The following is an 18,663-nucleotide window of genomic DNA, read 5'->3' as shown; positions in this document are numbered from 1 at the left end:
TTTTTCTTCATTACTCTTTCTTCCTTTTTGCAGTTTTGACCCCCAGTCCCATTTGTCATTGTTCTTTTTTCAACCTTGTTATCCTGCCACTCGCCTCCCCCTGCTAAAATCACATCTGTCCTCTCTGCTTTTGCTCAGGCAGCACAAAGGGCAGCCCTACTGTATATATGTGTGTGTGTGTGTGTGTGGTGGAGGTGGGGTCCTAGCTGAGAGTTCATGTGATGTCCTCACAGAAGTGGCATCCCGTGAAGGCCAGCATGCAGTGCCCCCATTTCACTTTTAAGCTAACTAAGCTAATTATGATTCATTATTCCAAACATACTTTCTTCCAGTTTTGTGGCTATTAGGAAACAATGACTGGGTCCATTCTTGTGAATTGAGCTTTGTTTATAGGCAGGATAACTCATCAATTTGTGTTACTCTCTAATCCAGAATCTTGCTTTCATTGATGCCCTATTTTCACCTGTGAGGGACCCAAAACAGGGTCAAATAATCTCATTAAATGGTTGTAGCCTGTTATTTGACCTAGATCTACTTCTGGCCCCAATGCTTGCTGGTTCAGTTAGCACATGATATGAAAGCTGACAGTATAGTGAGAAACATAGTGAGAGGCAGTGATTAACACACAGTGTCGTGGACAGGAAGCCCAGTCGGTGGTCAGATGTGGCCTAGATATTTTGCTGTTTTCTTTAGTGGATTCCAAAGTAAATGGAAGGATTAGATGCTTGAAATTATGAATGTTTCTGATGTTTTTACCATGTTCACTTGCTTTGCTCTCTAAAGGTGCAAGTTGCTGATAAAGCTAAAAAGTTTGATGTTTTTCACTTTGCAGTATTTCACGTGATACATCTATTGTTTTTCTGCCAAAGTGGAGCAATTTACAGCCTCAGCAAACTCTTACCAACCCATGGCGTATTGTGGTTTTTTATCCTGTTAGCACCCAGACAGTATTTGCTGTTGGTTAAAAGGTCAGTGTCTGGTATAAAGTGAGATCTGATGGGTCTCTACAAAGGCAATAACAACTAGTTTATTAGATCATTACGGGGCATAGGTCAAACCTGATTGCTAATCCAATCACAATTGACACTTAGGCTCTTTCACCAATTGTTGTTTTCCAATAGGTCAAATGAAACCTGACATGAGCCAGTGACATATAATGTTCAGCCTATTAACAATTAAGGTCGTTCCCATGGTGCTACAGACTGTGGCTGTTGGCCATCAGGCATAAATTGTGGACTCTCACTCCCTCATAGATGCTAGATGGGCATTCAGTAATTGTGCACTAACATATTTGTGTGCAAGTTACAGATAAAGCTTCGATGCTAATTAGTGTTTGTCTAATTTCTGCACTTTAGTGCAGATTAGATGAAAATGTTCAGCCAACCTTTTTGGTCAGCCGTGTTATCTTAGTGTGTGACGTAACCACCAAATACAGACCAGAGGTCATGCAATTGTAGCCTGTATTCACCTCGCTGCTACAACATTGCTTTACTAGTGTAGTATATTTGACTATATATGTTCACGCTTTGTTAACCTACGGGGGCTTGCATAAATTATATGCAAGTGTGTATACATACATATTAACATAGGGGGAAAGGTTAGTGATGTGGTAGATTTATCATCCAGAAAGGATTTACTGATGTTTCATTGCTTTGGGTCAAAAGTTTTTCAGTTTTCAGCAGTTTGTATTCCCTTCTGATGGCAATGCGACGTTCCCAGTTTCTCTCTGAGCGCCTGCAGGGCACACATTATAAAGGCCACAAGGAACCACGAGGCCTAGCTGAGAACACCTGTTTATAGTTCACGCAGTCATGTTCATGTGTGTGTACTTACACACCAAACATGCATGTGGTTCCCTCTCTGCGCTCAGATCAGAGCAAACCACCACTTGGTGGCCATTTTGACCACAGGGTTTTGCTTTCTCCGCCCCTTCTTGTTTTAAAGTTTTGTGAGCCGTTAAATGCTAGATGGAAGGACTGAGACAGAGAAATATCGCTCACTGCCTACATGCAGCCCTGTGCTGTTAATATTTGGTATTTTTGTTTTTGTTTTGCTTAGCTTCTGCTGGGTATTTTTGTGTTTTTGTGAACTTTGAATAAGTCACACTCCTCTCCCACACATCTCCAAATGCCATCTAAAAAAGGAGTGGTTATAAACAGTCTTAATGGTGATACTAGTGGGGGCCAAAATAAGTACCAGACCTGATATTAACTGACTCTTTGTCTTTTCTCCTTTCCTGCTGCCTTTCCTCAGTGTGCTTGGACAACTGTAAGCATGGTGCGTGTAGCCTCCAGGGCCAGTGCTGTCATGACCAGTGCCTGGGTGGCTGCTCTGAGTCAGGTAATGCAAGTAGCTGTGTGGCCTGCAGGAACCTCCAGCATGGGAATTTGTGCGTGGAAAAGTGTCCTCCTGGATACTATGTCTTCAGGGGCTGGCGCTGCATCAGCTTCTCCTTCTGCCAGGTTAGTAATAACTGGAATTCTTCAGGTCAGCTCCTTTACATTTAGCAAAAATGTAGACATTTGCTGATATAAACATATGTGTTACATGTGTGTGTGTGTTTTTTTTGTTTTTGTTTTTAAATCCAGGAGCTCCACAACCAGTGTAAACAAACTAAGAAGTTGAACCAGGATCGGGAGTCGGGCTGTTATGAATATGTCATCCACAACGGAGCCTGTATTCCAGAGTGTCCTTCTGGATACACCACTGTCAACTCCACTGCGTACGTCAGGCTCACACTCATAGACACACACACACACACCCCTTTAATGCCACTATAAACACTGCTGTGTTATTGATGAGGGTCACCATTACATGACTGTCAATGCGACTCTGTGACTGCATAACAAGTGGACTGTGGTAACTCAACACACTCAATAACATTTGCACACAAGAGATGATGGTGTTTGGAAGTTGATCAAACAAATAAGAACAAGTCTTCTTTTTTTTCCATTGTGGAAAGTCTCCACTGCTCTGTGGAGAAGAGAAGAGAACAAATAATGTAGAGATGTCAGAGGAGAAAAGAAAAAGACAAAACATTACGCTAAGCAGTGCTTAAACAGGAGGGTTTACAGTGTATTGAAAAGTGACAGGAAGTAAATATTGCTATTCCCAGTATTCCGTTTTAAGCATTTTAAGGTTATAATTTGATTTAAGGTAAATATGCAGAGCTTAGAACAGACAAAGCTATCAGGGAGCTGATTGTCTGTTGTTGTTTATAAGTTTATAGGCCCCCCTTTTGGGTTTATTTGATAGTGACAGATAAAGATGGAGGCAGGGAAAAGGAAAAGAGAAAGACACAAGATCATGACATGCACCAAAGGCCATCAGCTGGAATTGAACCATACATATATGTATGATAAATAATAATAGTACAGAGTTTCCGTATAGGACTACATAGACTCCATTATTTCATGTGCAAATATATCCTGTAATCTTAATTGCCGTAAATGAGTGCCTGATGTTTTCACATTGTGTTTTCAGTGATTACTCAGCTGCATCAAGGCAAAGCCTCACCAAACTAAGAACAAAAAAGGTCCACAGCAGTTTCAACATATTCATATGCAGAATAAATGCTTAAATTCATTTACGTAACATGGATTTGATGTTGCATGAAAAAATAACTTTGTATCAGTATGGAGCAATGTTTCTAATCATGCTAAAGAGCTGATTATTTTGGAAACCACACACAAAGGTGCGCTAGAGTGAAATAATGTTACTGGGTCGTTATAGCCAATTATTTTCCTATTAAAAGGATTATTCAACAGGCCCAATTTTGCAGTCTGTCTGGGGCCTGTTTACTTAGTCTGGTTGAGTGGTTCACATGAGATCTTTTTATGTGGAATAACAGCAAATTAGTGATAAGAATTGCTGATTGAGCATTTGGTGGATGTCTATAAATTCACGTGTACTGACTGGGACATTTGTAAGGAATAATGATTTGAGTGTATCTGCAGTAGCAGCATAGCTCAGTGTTTAAAGGGTTTTGTTTAAAAAAATGCACGGTTTTATCAGCTCACACAAGTGTAATACCTCTCGCTCCTTACTTATGATCCACTAGAACCGTGGGGCAGTGTCTGTATCTACAGAGAACCTGCCCTCGGCTTGTATTTTGTTACTATTTCACTGAGTTGGGTCATTTCAGGGTGTCAGTGACTTTGGACAAAGATACCCGGTAGTTCATTGTTGATTCTCGTTTCCAGGTCTGAATGAGGTTCAACAATCCACATTTGAATGGTGTGCCACATTCCTTCGATGTAAAAGCGTCCTCACTTGGACCTCACTTGGTCTTGTTTAGCACACAGCTTTGTATGCATGTGCAACAAGCGAGGGCATGACCTTATTTAGCATTCTTACTTGTAGTAGACGGCAGCAGAGAAGCATCTCTGGCCTCCTCATTTAACGTCAGTAGCTGTTGCTAAATGAGGAGGACACGTATTTGTTTTGAGGCCAAGTATGTGTTTTGAAACTGCTCCTGTTTGCATTCTTTCAAAACACATGCTTGCATTTGGGCAGTGAGGATAAAACATTTTCCAGTAGAAACGCGACTGATGTAATACTCCTGTTTGTTTGTGGTTAGGCAAATCTGACAAAACAGCTATAGAGGGAGCTGCCAGCTCATTTAAAATCATTTTCATACTCACCCAGCAAGACGTGGCTGCCTTGTGTGTCGAAGCTATCGCACAAGTCTTTACTGAGAGCCTTTTCTGTTGGTGTAAAGGCATTAATGGGATGTGTAGGAGGAAGAGCGATGGACAGCGAGTGAAAAAGAAACACAGAGAGGTTTTTCTAATAACGGCAGGTAGTGTGCTGGAGATGTCTGCGTCACTTGGAGCCACGGGTGGCTTCATGATTGATGGTGTTTGTGTGTTTCTGGTACACCTGCGTGCGTGTATGGGCATTTTTTTTTTGCTGTGTACGTGTATGCGTGTGCATGTGCACATACGTTCCCGTGCTTGTGTGTGCAGAACGTGTTTGTGACTACATTAGCCCATTCTCAGTTAAGTGTTTTGGTTCGGTTACTTTTTTCAGATGCTGGCTGAGGGAAATGTCCTCTGTATCCAGATAGGGAGAGGTATATATGCATGTTTATTAGGTAAATAACACACACTCACATGCACAGAGCTTTAGCACACCCAGTGGTAATGGTAAGAACAACCCAATATGACTTTCTCCAAATGTATTGTGTGTGTGTGTGTACGTCTAAGAGAGATTGACTTTCCCTTGCATGCTGCCAGCCTGTAGGGATTATCAGGTGCTTAGACAGAAAAGAACATTGCTTTAAGTCACAGTCACACACCCTGAGGCACAGGGCAGAATGGCATCCTAATGTGTGTGTGTGTGTGTGTGTTGATGTGTGTTCTTGTGTATAGATGTATGCGTGCACACATTATGTGAGAGACAAGACTTCTCTTTTTCATAGAGATTCTGTTGCATCAGGGCCTCTGTGTGTCTGTTTTGCTGCTATGGTTTGGTTATGGCAAAAACAAGCATCATCACAGTGGCTTAGCCAGGGAGAAGCTACACCCAGATAGACATACACACACACACACGACCGACAGTTGGGTGGACGACACACACTGTAGACATGCTTACACGCACATATTCACCAACCAGTGAGGACTGACAAGGAGAAGGGATGTTCTGGAGTAGGGGAAAAGGGGACCCAAAAGTTTGGATTGAGTTTTTTGCTTTGACAGCAATAAGCCGTTGGTCCTGTGAACTTCCTTTCATGATAAAAGGGTGTTTTTGTTTATACTTTTCAGCTCTCTTGACATTTGGCCGTCACTTACATCCACTGAAAGAGTTTTCTCATCTTTCCTGGACGCTGGAACAGCACAGTAGTACAGCAGTGTGGGTTTGTGTGTCAGTGCACTTGCTCTGATTTTTGCCAAGCCCGGGCCTGAAACCAAACACGAACATCAGCTGCGGTCTCTCTTCTAGATGGCTCTAGCAGACCCTGGATCCCGAGTCACAGAGTTCAGCCGGACAGATAAACACTGTCTCTTTAAGAGCTGCCGTTGGACCAGGGCTGTCTGCCTGTGTGTCTATGTTTTTCAGTACAACGGTCCAAAACATTCTCTTTCTACACTGCAACTAGAGCATTACTTTTGAGGAGCTGAATATACGATTTTCCATCCGGGAGAAAGTGGACAGGAGAAGAGTTTTTCTTCTCACTGTTGTTTTGGATAGACCATTACTGTGTGTTTCCACTTACTCAGAAGTCATGGAAGGGAAACACTGATTTGGCCTCTGATTGATTGTAAATTATTAAAGCTTGATAAGATGGAAACTAGGAGAAGCCTTGGTGTGTAATGGGTCATTTGGCTCTCTGAGTGGGTAGAGAAAGCCAGACAAGGACCAAAACAGCACCCCTGGGACTCTGTTTCATGTCACTGTGGTGAATGGCGTCTATGGCACGGCCTAACTGCTAGGGGGGGAAAGAAGGGGCATGATTTGGGTGAGACTGTGTGTGTGTGTGTGTGTGTGTGTGTGTGTGTGTGTGTGCACGTGTGCTTCCTGGAGAGGGAGATTATAATAAGAGTTGCATAAACATAGAATTAAATCAGGGTGAGCTTACAAATGGCAGTTCATGCAGTGCTTGCATGGTCTTTGCAGTGAACAACAGCATCCTTTGTTAGCCGTTCCCCGGGCACAGGGGCTGATTTAGAAAGGTGCCTGTTAAGGCTGCTGTTTGATGTCATTGTCTCCTCTATTTTGAGTTTTGAAATCCTGATTGGATGGCTTCAAAATAGATTCAAGTGTGATCCTCTGCCCTCTTCTGATTTGTAAGAGTATTTTTATCAAGAAAACACAGCCCAAGCTCTCATTCAGTGGTGTTAGGAGCGATATGTTGAGGGTTGAGGTAGAAAAACCCAGCATTTTAAAGTGTGTCTAAGGCAGACCTTTGTGTTTAGGGATGTCAAGTCTGGAAGTGGAATTAAAGAGAGGGATTATGTTCTTTTGAGAGGGCTTCAAAAAAAAAGTGCTCATTTGTGAATGAAGTGTTGGGTCCCCTTTCTCTGTGTGTGTACCCGGTCGCTCACCAGACAAGGCCAGCCTTTTGTGAATGATTTTCTTGAAAGGCAGCTCTATCAAGGCCACATAGCTCAGTATACATGTGTGTCTGTCTCTCTCTCTCTGCTGTGTGTGTGTGTGTGTGTGTGATTACGTGCCCAAACACATGTTTGCAGGGAGAGGACGCCATTCACAGATCCGAGAGAGAGAAGGGGAAACAGGGATGTCTGTTGTCAACTGCAGCTGGTGTTTCAGTCATGTTGTTTTTGTTGTCTGTGATTGTGCTCTCTGCGTGCATTCATGCATGTGTGTGTTGTATGTGCAACAGAAGTAATTGAAGGAAAGGATGAGACAGCTCTGTCATCTATCCCCCAGTGCTAATAAAAATGGAGGAGGCTCAGATGTGGATGAGAGATTGCCTAATCTAATTCCACTTTAAGAGCCTATGGATTCATTATGGGACATATCAAATTAATTGAAACAATTATACTAATTCACCCCTGAATACATCAGCTTATTGACAGAATTGCAAGAGTCTGTTTGATTGTCTCTCATTTGAGCTGATCATCTTGTGAAATTGTTCGCGATTGTCTATTTAAAGGAACAATGCTCTCAAAAATGGAAATTCACCCATTGTCTACTCACCCCCCCTGCTGATGGAAAGTTGGATAAAGTTTCTTAGTCCACAAAGCATATGTGGAACTTCACAGCAAGATTGCAGCATTCTCCTAAACAACTCAAGAAGCTTGGGATTTGTTTTAGAACGTTAAAAACAATTTAAAAAAAAAGAAAAAAAAAAAACATGAAGTGCTTCGATGCAGTTCATCTTGCACGTCTGGAATTTCATAGATTCTGATTTGATCTGAAAAGACGTTTTTGCACCATTTTCTAAGCTAAATCCTACCACTAGCTCAAAGTGTTGGTGCACATCCTTTCTAAAGTCTGTGCACAAGCTTGAACGTGCATACATGCGCAGCTAGATGAAATCAAGGAGAAATTGTTATCTCTGCATACTAAAGCTAAAATACCTGATTTTCCATCGACATAGGTGTGAGTAGATGATGGCTCAATTTTCATTTTTAGGTGAACTGTTCCTTGAGTTTTGGCTCTGTAAAGTTAGTTGTTTTTGGGTGAATGTCTTACATCTTCGTTTGATTTTTAGTAAAATCAAAGACCCTGCCTTCAATGAGAATAGTTAGTACATTTGCTTTGTATGAAGAACAGAGAACAGAACAAGCAACAAGAGGAAAAACAAGATTAAGTGCATCACAAAATTTGACTCCGATCCAAACACTCGAAGAAATGTATATCAGTTGAATTCCACTGAACAGATTCAGCCTTGTTGTTTCAAAATGCCATGTCATCCCCGGTCCCAACCCACGCCACACCAGTATGTCACTGAGCATTCCTGCCTCATACCATTCAGTCCTGCTTCATTACATTTCTGATATCGGCACACCCAAACGTTCGTGGTATTTCTTGTTCTCCTCTCTCAGAAACACGTTTTCCTCCACTTAAGGTATTGCAGTCTTACTGCAACGTCTCCAAGGGTCATTACACTTAGCTTACACTTATAAGAAATGATTGTTACATCAGTTGATGGCTCTTATGAACATTACAGCCTTGGTTGTTTCGTGGCTTTGGAATGTATTGAGCACGTTAATCTCATTTTTACATAGATGCTTATAATGTCCTCACTGGTCCATATTGATCTGCATCAGTAAGGTTCTCTGCCCTCTGTATCAACCAATAATTACTGCATCAAGTGGCACAATGACACACAAGTTGTTTTGTTGTGAGACGCATACACCCTCGCCTCGTCCATTAGTATGTTGATGGCTCTAATCTGTGTGCATGTCTCTGTCTGTGTAGGCTGACCTGCTCGCCGTGTGCAGGCCTGTGTCCCAAGCTGTGTGTGGGAAATAAGACGATCGACTCTGTAACTTCAGCCCAGGCATTGAGAGGCTGCACTGTTCTCCACGGCAACATGATCATCAAGATTCGAGGAGGGAGTGAGTACTACTACACCTCACCTCCTGCTGGGCCTCCTGTGGAGGCTCCGGTTCTCACACTGTGCCTGTCTCCTTCTCAGTTGCTAAGGTTTCTCAGTCTGTGTTTCTCTCTTCTGGTCACACAGTTTGTCTGTCCAATTATACATTAAAATGTGTGTTTTTGCCTCACCGCCTGTCTGTCTTCTGCCATATACTAGCAGCTGTTTAGATGACCAAGTGTCTGTCTCTTTGCAGCTAACATTGCAGCTGAGTTGGAAGCTAGTTTGGGCCAGATCGAGGAGATCACAGGTTACCTGACTGTTCGCAGAGCCTACGCCCTGGTTTCCCTCTCCTTCCTCCGCAAACTACGCATCATTAGGGGGGAGCATCTTGAGGGAGAGTAAGTCATTTATTCTCTCCATGTATAGAAATTCATGTATAAACTCTGTGGCCTACATTGTGTTTAATATCTTTATCTATTTCTGTTAGTACCTTCGCCTTCTATGCGCTGGACAACCAGAACCTACGCGAGCTATGGGATTGGTCCAAACACAACCTGACCATCCAGCACGGTCGTATGTTCTTCCACTACAACTCCAAACTTTGCATGTCTGAAATCAGAAAGATGGAGGAGGTGACGGGAACCAAGGAGCGAAACCAAAAGAACGACATCGCTGTACGAACCAACGGGGACCAAGCCTCCTGTAAGAAAACCAGAACTACAAGATTGAGTAGCATCACTGTTAGCGATACCCATTCCTAGATGCAGTTTTATTAATGTCAAATCAGATCAAAGGGAAAGAACACATCAAGAAACCCTTTGTATGATGTGTTTTTTTGTTTGTTTGTTTGTTTTTTTTGCATCATTTTACAAAAAAACAAAAATATGCACAGAAGATATGTATGAGAAGAAGATATATATAATGGTTTGTTTGTTTCATTGGGGTGTTTGATGTTGTATTCATTCGCATTCATTCGCTCCCTTATCAAAGTCATGAGCTGAACAGAGTGTGTTTTATCCCTTAGGTGAGACCAAGCTGCTGAAATTCACCATGATCAAGACCACGTCAAATATGATCATGTTGAAGTGGGAGCCCTTCTGGCCCTTAGACTTTAGAGACCTGCTGGGCTTTATGGTTCTCTATAAAGAGGCGTAAGTATCTGACTGACACAGTATGGGATTTTTCTATACATTGTCACATAAAGTTTCAAAGACCTTATTGTTGATTTTGAAAGGGTCAATCATGATATCTTAATCAAGAGACAACAAGATTCAGTTGATCTAACATTTCCTGTACTTAACTGGTGTTGCTCCTACATCAGTGGTGGGGAATCCTCCGTATCCCAGCAGCTTTAAATCTGCTCCAACAAAGACTCTGGGGGTATCTGATAGCACACAGCTGTCTTCTGCTATTTTGAGATATTTTAGACTCACCTTTGAAATTCATGTCAGTGACTTAACAAGAACATCTTAACACGTTACTCCAGTACTTAAACCACTTCACTGTGGTGCAATACAGAATTGGCCTCTGATTTTCACTTATGTTTCTCTGTTCCCCGGTGTATTGTATTTATTAAAATTTCATGTCACTTATCGCTGTATGCAGTTTAATTTAAAGCACATTGCCGTTTTCCCGTACTAAAACGTGCTATATAAATGAAAATTGTGGGTTGCCTTGCTAAATGAGCACCACTGTCACATCTCCCGCTTCATTTGCACCTGTTGATCCATTTATGCCTGATCTCTTTCTTTCCATCTGCTCCAGGCCATATAAGAATGTGACTGAGTTTGATGGACAGGACGCATGTGGCTCTAACAGCTGGGCGATTGCTGATGTTGATCCGCCACCCCGTTCTAATGACAATAAGAAGGTGGAGAATCCGGGCCACCTGATCCGACCATTAAAGCCCTGGACTCAGTACGCCATTATGATCAAAACTCAACTGTCTGCATCTGATGAGCACCAGGTTCACGGAGCCAAGAGTGAGATCATTTATGTCCGCACCAATGCCTCCAGTGAGTTGCGTGTCTTCGAAAAACACACATACACAAGAAAGGAAAATATGTTAATAATTTGTTCTGGGTGTTGGATTTGATGTTTGTCTGACTGTAGATTACTTCTGAATTTATAATTGGATGCTGAAGAAACTGTGTACAGAATCTCAATTTTTGCACTGTTTACTCTCTTGGCTTACGTAATTGTGTTTTATGTAAACAAAAAGCTATGTTTAAATTCAGTATTTCTGGCGGCATTTTTTTTTTTTCCACATAAGACCTAATTCAGTCTGAAAACAGTCTGAGGTCAGACAACACCGGTGCAGTTCTGTCTATCGTCTCACTGTCTTCCTCCACCCTCCCTCAGAGCCCTCTGTGCCTCTGGACCCCATCTCCTCCTCCAACTCCTCCTCTCAGATCATCCTGAAGTGGAAGCCTCCCACCAGTCCCAATGGCAACATCACCCACTACCGGGTCGTCTGTCGTAAGCAGCCTGAGGACAGCGACCTCTACAAGTTCGACTACTGCCTACAAGGTTAGTATTCGCAAGTTGCCCCAGTTGAGTCTGCCCACACGACTGTTTGCAAAGAAATCAGCTGCCCTCACACTGATTTCTCCTCAATAGGAATGAAACTGCCATCTCGTACCCCGACCCACCTGGATAGCGAGGATGAGCAAAAGTGGAACCACACAGATGAGCCCACATCAGGGGGCAGGTGCTGCGCCTGCCCCAAGACAGACCATCAGCTAAAGAAGGAACAGGAGGAGATAATGTACCGCAAGACCTTTGAGAACTACCTCCACAATGAAGTCTTCGAGAGCAGGTGTGCACACCATTTCCAAGCTGAGCAGGGACACACTAGTGTTTCAGATGAACAGTTCTAGATGTGAAATGTCACTCGACAACTATCTGGTGGTCCCTGAAATCCATAAGTTTGTCATTGTCATTTACTCAGGGGGCAGCTTGCAATGATACAAGTAACTGAACAAGTACAGGACAACTTTAAACTCTTTTTGTCACAGTGGCCTGCTGTACAGCAGTTTGGTCACAGCTTTTGTTGAAATTCGCGATTGTTGAAACAGCTCATATGAATTAAAAACTCAGTACATTCGGCATTAGACCCAGCACAGCACCGAGAGGAGCTTCTTTCTTTGTTAGCTGCTGTTTGTGGCAGTGCAGCAGCAACACTGGAGCGCCTCTGTCACTCTTCTTTTATCCCAGCCACCATGATGTCTGTCTGAAAACGGCGCTGTGCCAAATCTGTCTCATCCATCCATCTGTGTGTGTGTGTGTGTGTGTGGTTTATGTAGACCCTTGTTTTTGCACAGGGCAGTGCCGTGGGGGGCTTAGGGTGGGAGGTGCTGATTGTCTGGGCCCCGATGCCCCTACCCTCTCCCCTGACATACACACATACAATCACTCACAGTCTCTCCCTCTGTTTCCCTAGGGGAGTGATTACTTTGCCCATTATCATTCTTGCCAGTCAGGGGGTCAGTCATGCAGACTGCCATTTGGACACACACAAACACTCAAAGTCTCACACACCTCAGCCGCATTTTGAACCTGTGCTGGTGAATCGGCCAAGGTCAGCTCCATACACCGAAGTACACAATGAACTCCTCATGCTCTCCTTTTCCATCACGCAGAGGGATGGAGTGTTTTTCTTTGTGTTTTTCTTTTTCCTGAGTGTTGGTTCAACATTAACTTCCATGTACTGTAGAAGAGAGGCTTCCCTGCAGCAGTTCAGGATTAAGTGCACTGCTCAAGGACATTTAATGAGTGTAATTTTGGAAAGAAACAAGGTAGTTTTCCAATTCACAGACAGCGATTCTACCTGTCCTTGAATAGAGGTTCACTGCAGGTTTCCTGTGACTTGGTTTACGTAAGTTCATTAGTCTTTGTGGTGGGTTTACACTTATAATCTCTGAGAGTTAAGTGGGCTTTCTCACTGGCACCATCCAGTGGTGAGGGCTGGTAGCTCTTCCAGCAGGGAGAGCAGGTGAAATAAAGATGGATAAAATGTCATGCGGGCAGACCGTCTAGCCTGTGTAAAGGTTAGTGTGAGCAGAGGTCCTCACTGACTTTATTCACACTACTGCTCTGTCTGCCATCTGCCTGGATCTAATTCATATGAAATGCATCTGGCTTTTGTGTTGATCATTTAATATTAGCTTGCCTGAGAGTCATTCATGTCAGAGGACTGTGTGCAGGCATCTGTGTGCAGGGTTTTCAAAGCCATTTGATCTAACTTTTGCCACCTACCTCACCCTGTTGCACTTATATTTCAGACCATCTCGTCGGCGACGCTCAGTGGGAGTTGCCAACGCCACCCAGATTTCTCTCACCACTGCCCCCAGTCTGCCATTCGGTTCCACCACCGCTACCCCTGAAGACGATGACGAGGATGAAGAGGGATCCAAGGTCTTAAACACTTACCATACAGATCATTTTTTTGCGTGTCATTCTCTTGTCAACATACGTGCTAATCATTCGCTGTTCCCCATCCTAGATTTCCAGTCATGAGAAGCATGTATAAAATAAGAAAATAAGCACCAGTGGCTTAAATTTAGCAGGAGCAAAAGTGATTGTATTTCCAAATCTGTAAATCCCTTTTATTTTTGATACTTAATACATTAGCCCCTAGTTTACATACTGTATCATTTAAAGAGCATGCAATATTTTTGTTTTTGTTGGAAATTGGTTGGACATTGTTCATGCGGTGTTAAGTAAACATAAGCTTGATTTCTTTGATGTGACTGTGGTGTGAGGGTAGATGGCCTTTCTAACTATTGAATCTAGCTATGAATCACTGCCACTTGTTGGAATAATTAAATCTTGTCCTCCTTGCTCAGGTGGAGCTAAAGGTGTTCTCAAAGGAGTCAACGGTCATCTCCAACCTGCATCACTTTACCAGTTATAAGATAGAGATCATGGCCTGCAACCACCCGACGGACCTCAAACGCTGCAGCATGGCTACTTATGTCAGTGCTCGAACTATGCCAGAGGGTAAGAGCAAATACAAGTCTCACATTTAGACACACTCAGGCGCACTTAGATTAGCGGAATCTAATGCTGTGTAATACAACATTCCTGCAGTTAAGACTGTCATGAAGGTCATAGACCAAAACACACATACGCTGAGGTTTCCTTTCATATTTAGCCATACCAATGAAAGACCAAATATCAATGCCATGTACTGTATCAATGCCAAACACTTTCTTAAGGCAGTCAGAGACAAAACCTATTAACTATTAACAATGTGGAAATGCAGTCCTTCACATTGCACGTGTGTCAAGTGTTTTTATTTATGTCTGGTACCCACAGAGAAAGCAGATGACATCCCAGGCCCTGTTACCCATGAGATAGTGACAGCCGAGCCTCCCTATGTGTTGATTAAATGGAATCCACCGCACTCCCCTAACGGCCTCATCATCCTGTATGAGGTCTTCTACAGGAAGGTTGGAGACGCAGAGGTCAGTAACAATCATCTCCAAACTTTCTGAGAGTGAGGATACAGGGAAACTGTCAGGCGAAGGAGGGATCACCTTCATTATTTTTATTATAGTTACTCTTTTCCTAAACTGAAGGACACAGAGGTCAGTAGTCGGAGTGAAAGAGCCAGCAGAAATAATCTTAATATGCTCTGTTGGAAAAAGAAACACAGGGCTTAAAGGGCAGACATGAAAACATGGAGAAATGTAAGAGGAAGAGAGAACAAGGAGTGGTGAGGGTAGATTCTGTTGAGTGGAGGCTGGCAGAAATGAAAGGTTTGCTTTATACAGTCAAATTCTGTCTGTTCCTTATGTGGAAAGAGGAACAAAGGAAATATTTGTTTACAAATTCCCAATGCTACCACTGCGTGTATTGACGTTTTCTGCCGTGTTTGTTTGCATATTATTATTTCTGTGTGTTTGTGCGCATTAGTGCCTGTCTGTCTGTGGCCGTGTGCAAGTGCGCATTCTGCTGCTGCTGCTGCTGTTGTTGTTGTTGTTTACTTTGCTTTAAATGTGTGAATTCGTCTCTCATTGCTATTCATTGCTGCACTGTCTGACCCAAGGAGCCAGTAGCAGCTCTGTTACCATAGTGACAACGGCAGGAAGGAAGACTAGCATGCAGTGGCAGGGATGGACTGGCGTCTCAGACGACATCCCCAGTGCACTGCGCTACAAACACATTACTCACTGACAAAACCCTCAAGCTAAAACAAATGGACCTGGGCTTATTTAAAATGTTGTTTAGAGCATGTCAAAGGTCCCAATTAATAATTTCTTTTATAATTTAATTTTTATTTATTTATTTTTTTAATGGAGTAGTGACGTATGGCAAATATTTTTTTTCTTTATGAAGACCTCTGCCTGACAGTTCATTGGCATTATAAAAGCTGTGCACATTCCATATATATATGTATATATATACACACACAATGCAAATCTGGTGAGGAGCCGAGCTTCCCAGTGTGAGTTCTACCTTCCAACGTGTATGTAATCATAGCTGCAAAAGGAAATGAGAGTGAAATGATTTGGCTTGAAAAAAATGGACAGATGGAATTACACTGAATTACACTGATTCATATTGAAAATACTTAGTGTGAACCATTATCTCATTTTCAGTCAAATCTTCCCAAACTTTGTTTATTTCAGAATGCATCTCTTTGCGCTCGTCATGCTTTTAAGGTCACAGTATTGGAGTTGAACTTTGGAGTTGTCTTTGCTCGAAAGTAATCAATGCTGTGGGAAAAGCAACTTTAAAGAATAATCTTTGATACTCTTTGCTCTTTTATTTTAGAACTTTTAAGCTTTAACATTATATATGTTCTTTGTGATTTCTCATGCTAAAGTGTTTCTTTTTATTTTATTTTTTTTTCCCTCCCAGGTTCATACAGCTTGCGTGTCACGGCCGGCCTACCTCAAGTTAGGTGGCACGAAGCTTTCACTTGTGCAACCTGGAAACTACAGTGTGAGGGTCCGCGCCACCTCCCTGGCAGGAAATGGTTCCTTTACGGAAACCACTTACTTCTTCATGCCCAACCGTAAGGCTGAAGGCTAAATGTGTCTCACTTCTTAACAGTCACGCATTATTTACATGGGCATGGTTTTCTACATTACTCCTTAATGCAGATCTGACTTTGAATTCAAGTCAACCAACCAATGACGTCTGTTTTTATTACAGCTGATCCAAGTTTAATTTGGATTGTGATTGGTCCAGTCATCTGCTTCATCCTGCTGCTCTTTGTGGGGTGCGCAGTCTTTGTGATCCTTAAGAAGAGGTAAGATTTTGGACTAGCGTGCAATATGAACTGAGGAGAATACTGCATGTGACATCAAAGTATTTCAGTTCGAATACTTTGAGCCCAGTAGCTATCAGGTGTATGTGACAGGACAAATAAACAAAACTGATTCTGCAAGAAGGTACTTGAGAAAGTTCACATCTTCACAGTTTCCAGCATTTCAGATGTTTTCTGTGGCTGTGTTACAGGCAAACAGAAGGCCCGACAGGACCTCTTATCGCCTCCTCAAACCCTGAGTACCTCAGCGCCAACGATGGTAAGAGCATCAAACCAAGACTGCAAGGTTGGTTGATGTTGTAAATGGTTCACTTAATCAAAATCGTGTCTGTTTTGTCTAGTCTATGTTCCCGATGAGTGGGAGGTGCCTCGCGAGAAGATCACGGTCCTCAGAGAGCTGGGTCAGGGCTCCTTCGGGATGGTGTACGAGGGAATCGCCAAGGACATCGTCAAAGGAGACCCTGATACTCGCGTAGCTGTCAAGACGGTCAATGAATCTGCTAGTCTGCGCGAGAGGATCGAGTTCCTCAACGAGGCCTCCGTCATGAAGGCTTTCAGCTGTCACCATGTGGTACGACACAAAAAGAAGCTTTTTCAGACTACTTCCTCTCGCATCTTCATTACTGACTAACAGTGACACTGGAGCAGCTGTCAGTTACAGTATGCTACAGCCTTCCATCATTTGTTGAAACCAGCACGAACACTTACAGAATCATGACTTGCTTGTCTTGTTTTGCTGCCATACTGACACACAGTTTGACTCCAAAAACAAATCACACTTCGTAAGCAATTATGCTCAGCATTACATGCTATTAAGCCTCAGTTAAAATGCCATATGTTGAGCTGTCAGCTGATCGTGTTGACGTGTTGATGGGTGTTTTTTTTTTTATTATTCACCCACAGCTGAAGAGCTGACATAGTGGCAGCGTTTTATAAATCTGTCATCTTGTCTGCTTGGTTAACAGCAGGAAGATTTCTTTTAAAAGTCAAAGAACTGAGGATACCTCACCCACACTAAAATGAACACTTGAATATGTAGTCGTCTTGTGAATAAAATTGCAAACTTTCACCTCATAATTTGAGGGTGTTAACATCCAAACTTGCGATGAACAGTGTGGAACTTGCATCTGTTTTTATACGTAGTCTGACATATTTAAACAACCAAAACTCTTTACCATCTAAGATAGACATTAATAGAATAATAGATATTTGAAATATGAATTTGCATCTTAAATATCTTTACCATCCAACTAGAGATAAGGTGTTAGTTTAGTTTTTTTTTAAGAACTCAAATGTGTGTTTCAACCAATGTACGGGTCTACATTGTGTGTATGACTATGTGTTCTTTTTCTTTACTTTTCTCTGTAGGTACGTCTGTTAGGTGTGGTGTCCAAAGGGCAGCCCACCCTGGTAGTGATGGAGCTGATGACCCACGGTGACCTAAAGAGCTACCTACGTAGTCTCAGGCCAGATTCTGAGGTACGCGTCCTCTCTGCATTTCAAAAAAAAATCTACCAGAGTGGGCTCTAAAGGAGGCTCAGCTGCAATATCTCCACACATCCGTGACTGATCTTTGTGTGTTGTACAGAACAACCCATCAGGCCGGCCACCACCAACGCTGAAGGAGATGATCCAGATGGCTGCAGAAATTGCAGATGGCATGGCCTACCTCAACGCCAAGAAGTTTGTCCATAGAGATCTGGCAGCCAGGAACTGCATGGTGGCAGAGGACTTCACCGTCAAGATTGGAGGTACTGATCCTTGTTTTGTTTTCCCATGCAATTCATTAGTACATTTCTGTTAGTTTTGTGTTATGGTTGATTTGAATCAGGTTTCACATAGTGTGTTTATCTCTCTCGTAGACTTTGGTATGACCCGAGACATCTATGAGACTGACTACTACCGTAAAGGAGGGAAGGGCCTGCTTCCTGTCAGGTGGATGGCTCCAGAGTCTCTGAAGGACGGGGTCTTCACTGCCCACTCTGACTGCTGGTAAGTCACTCCCCGGCAGCTGTGGTGCAGTCTTTGCGATCCAGATTACATTCAATTCAATTCAATTCAATTCAGTTTATTTATATAGCACCTATTCACAACAAAAGTTATCTCATTCCAATTAGAACAGGTCTAGACAAAACTCTTTAATTAATTTGATTACATGACTGGTGCATCTGATCACATGTGTTTGTGTGTGTGTCTGCAGGTCATTTGGTGTTGTGCTGTGGGAGATCAGTACATTAGCAGAGCAGCCTTACCAGGGTTTATCCAACGAGCAGGTTCTAAAGTTTGTCATGGATGGAGGATACCTGGACCGGCCAGACAACTGCCCCGAGAGGATGTGAGTTATAAAAACACATTGATACACGAGGAAATTTTA

General features: G+C 42.7%; 1 protein-coding gene across 1 annotated transcript in view; it reads left to right on the top strand.

The window, feature by feature from the left end:
- insrb (insulin receptor b) overlaps positions 1 to 18,663 on the top strand; it is a 78,158-nt gene that overhangs the window by 51,164 nt on the left and 8,331 nt on the right. The window contains exons 3-22 of the mRNA XM_046392335.1: positions 2,254 to 2,462; positions 2,589 to 2,722; positions 8,890 to 9,029; positions 9,264 to 9,408; positions 9,498 to 9,712; positions 10,035 to 10,161; positions 10,775 to 11,025; positions 11,372 to 11,539; positions 11,630 to 11,828; positions 13,294 to 13,426; positions 13,858 to 14,011; positions 14,330 to 14,478; positions 15,878 to 16,034; positions 16,175 to 16,271; positions 16,481 to 16,548; positions 16,631 to 16,860; positions 17,658 to 17,768; positions 17,878 to 18,040; positions 18,152 to 18,281; positions 18,490 to 18,624. Coding sequence (XP_046248291.1) covers positions 2,254 to 2,462; positions 2,589 to 2,722; positions 8,890 to 9,029; positions 9,264 to 9,408; positions 9,498 to 9,712; positions 10,035 to 10,161; positions 10,775 to 11,025; positions 11,372 to 11,539; positions 11,630 to 11,828; positions 13,294 to 13,426; positions 13,858 to 14,011; positions 14,330 to 14,478; positions 15,878 to 16,034; positions 16,175 to 16,271; positions 16,481 to 16,548; positions 16,631 to 16,860; positions 17,658 to 17,768; positions 17,878 to 18,040; positions 18,152 to 18,281; positions 18,490 to 18,624 — 3,115 coding nt within the window. The remainder of the gene's footprint in view (positions 1 to 2,253; positions 2,463 to 2,588; positions 2,723 to 8,889; positions 9,030 to 9,263; positions 9,409 to 9,497; positions 9,713 to 10,034; positions 10,162 to 10,774; positions 11,026 to 11,371; positions 11,540 to 11,629; positions 11,829 to 13,293; positions 13,427 to 13,857; positions 14,012 to 14,329; positions 14,479 to 15,877; positions 16,035 to 16,174; positions 16,272 to 16,480; positions 16,549 to 16,630; positions 16,861 to 17,657; positions 17,769 to 17,877; positions 18,041 to 18,151; positions 18,282 to 18,489; positions 18,625 to 18,663) is intronic.

Source organism: Scatophagus argus, chromosome 6 (assembly GCF_020382885.2).
Source record: "Scatophagus argus isolate fScaArg1 chromosome 6, fScaArg1.pri, whole genome shotgun sequence".
Lineage (NCBI taxonomy): Eukaryota > Metazoa > Chordata > Actinopteri > Scatophagidae > Scatophagus > Scatophagus argus.
The sequence above is the reverse complement of the archived record's forward strand: the minus strand, read 5'-3'. Positions and strand labels throughout refer to the sequence as shown.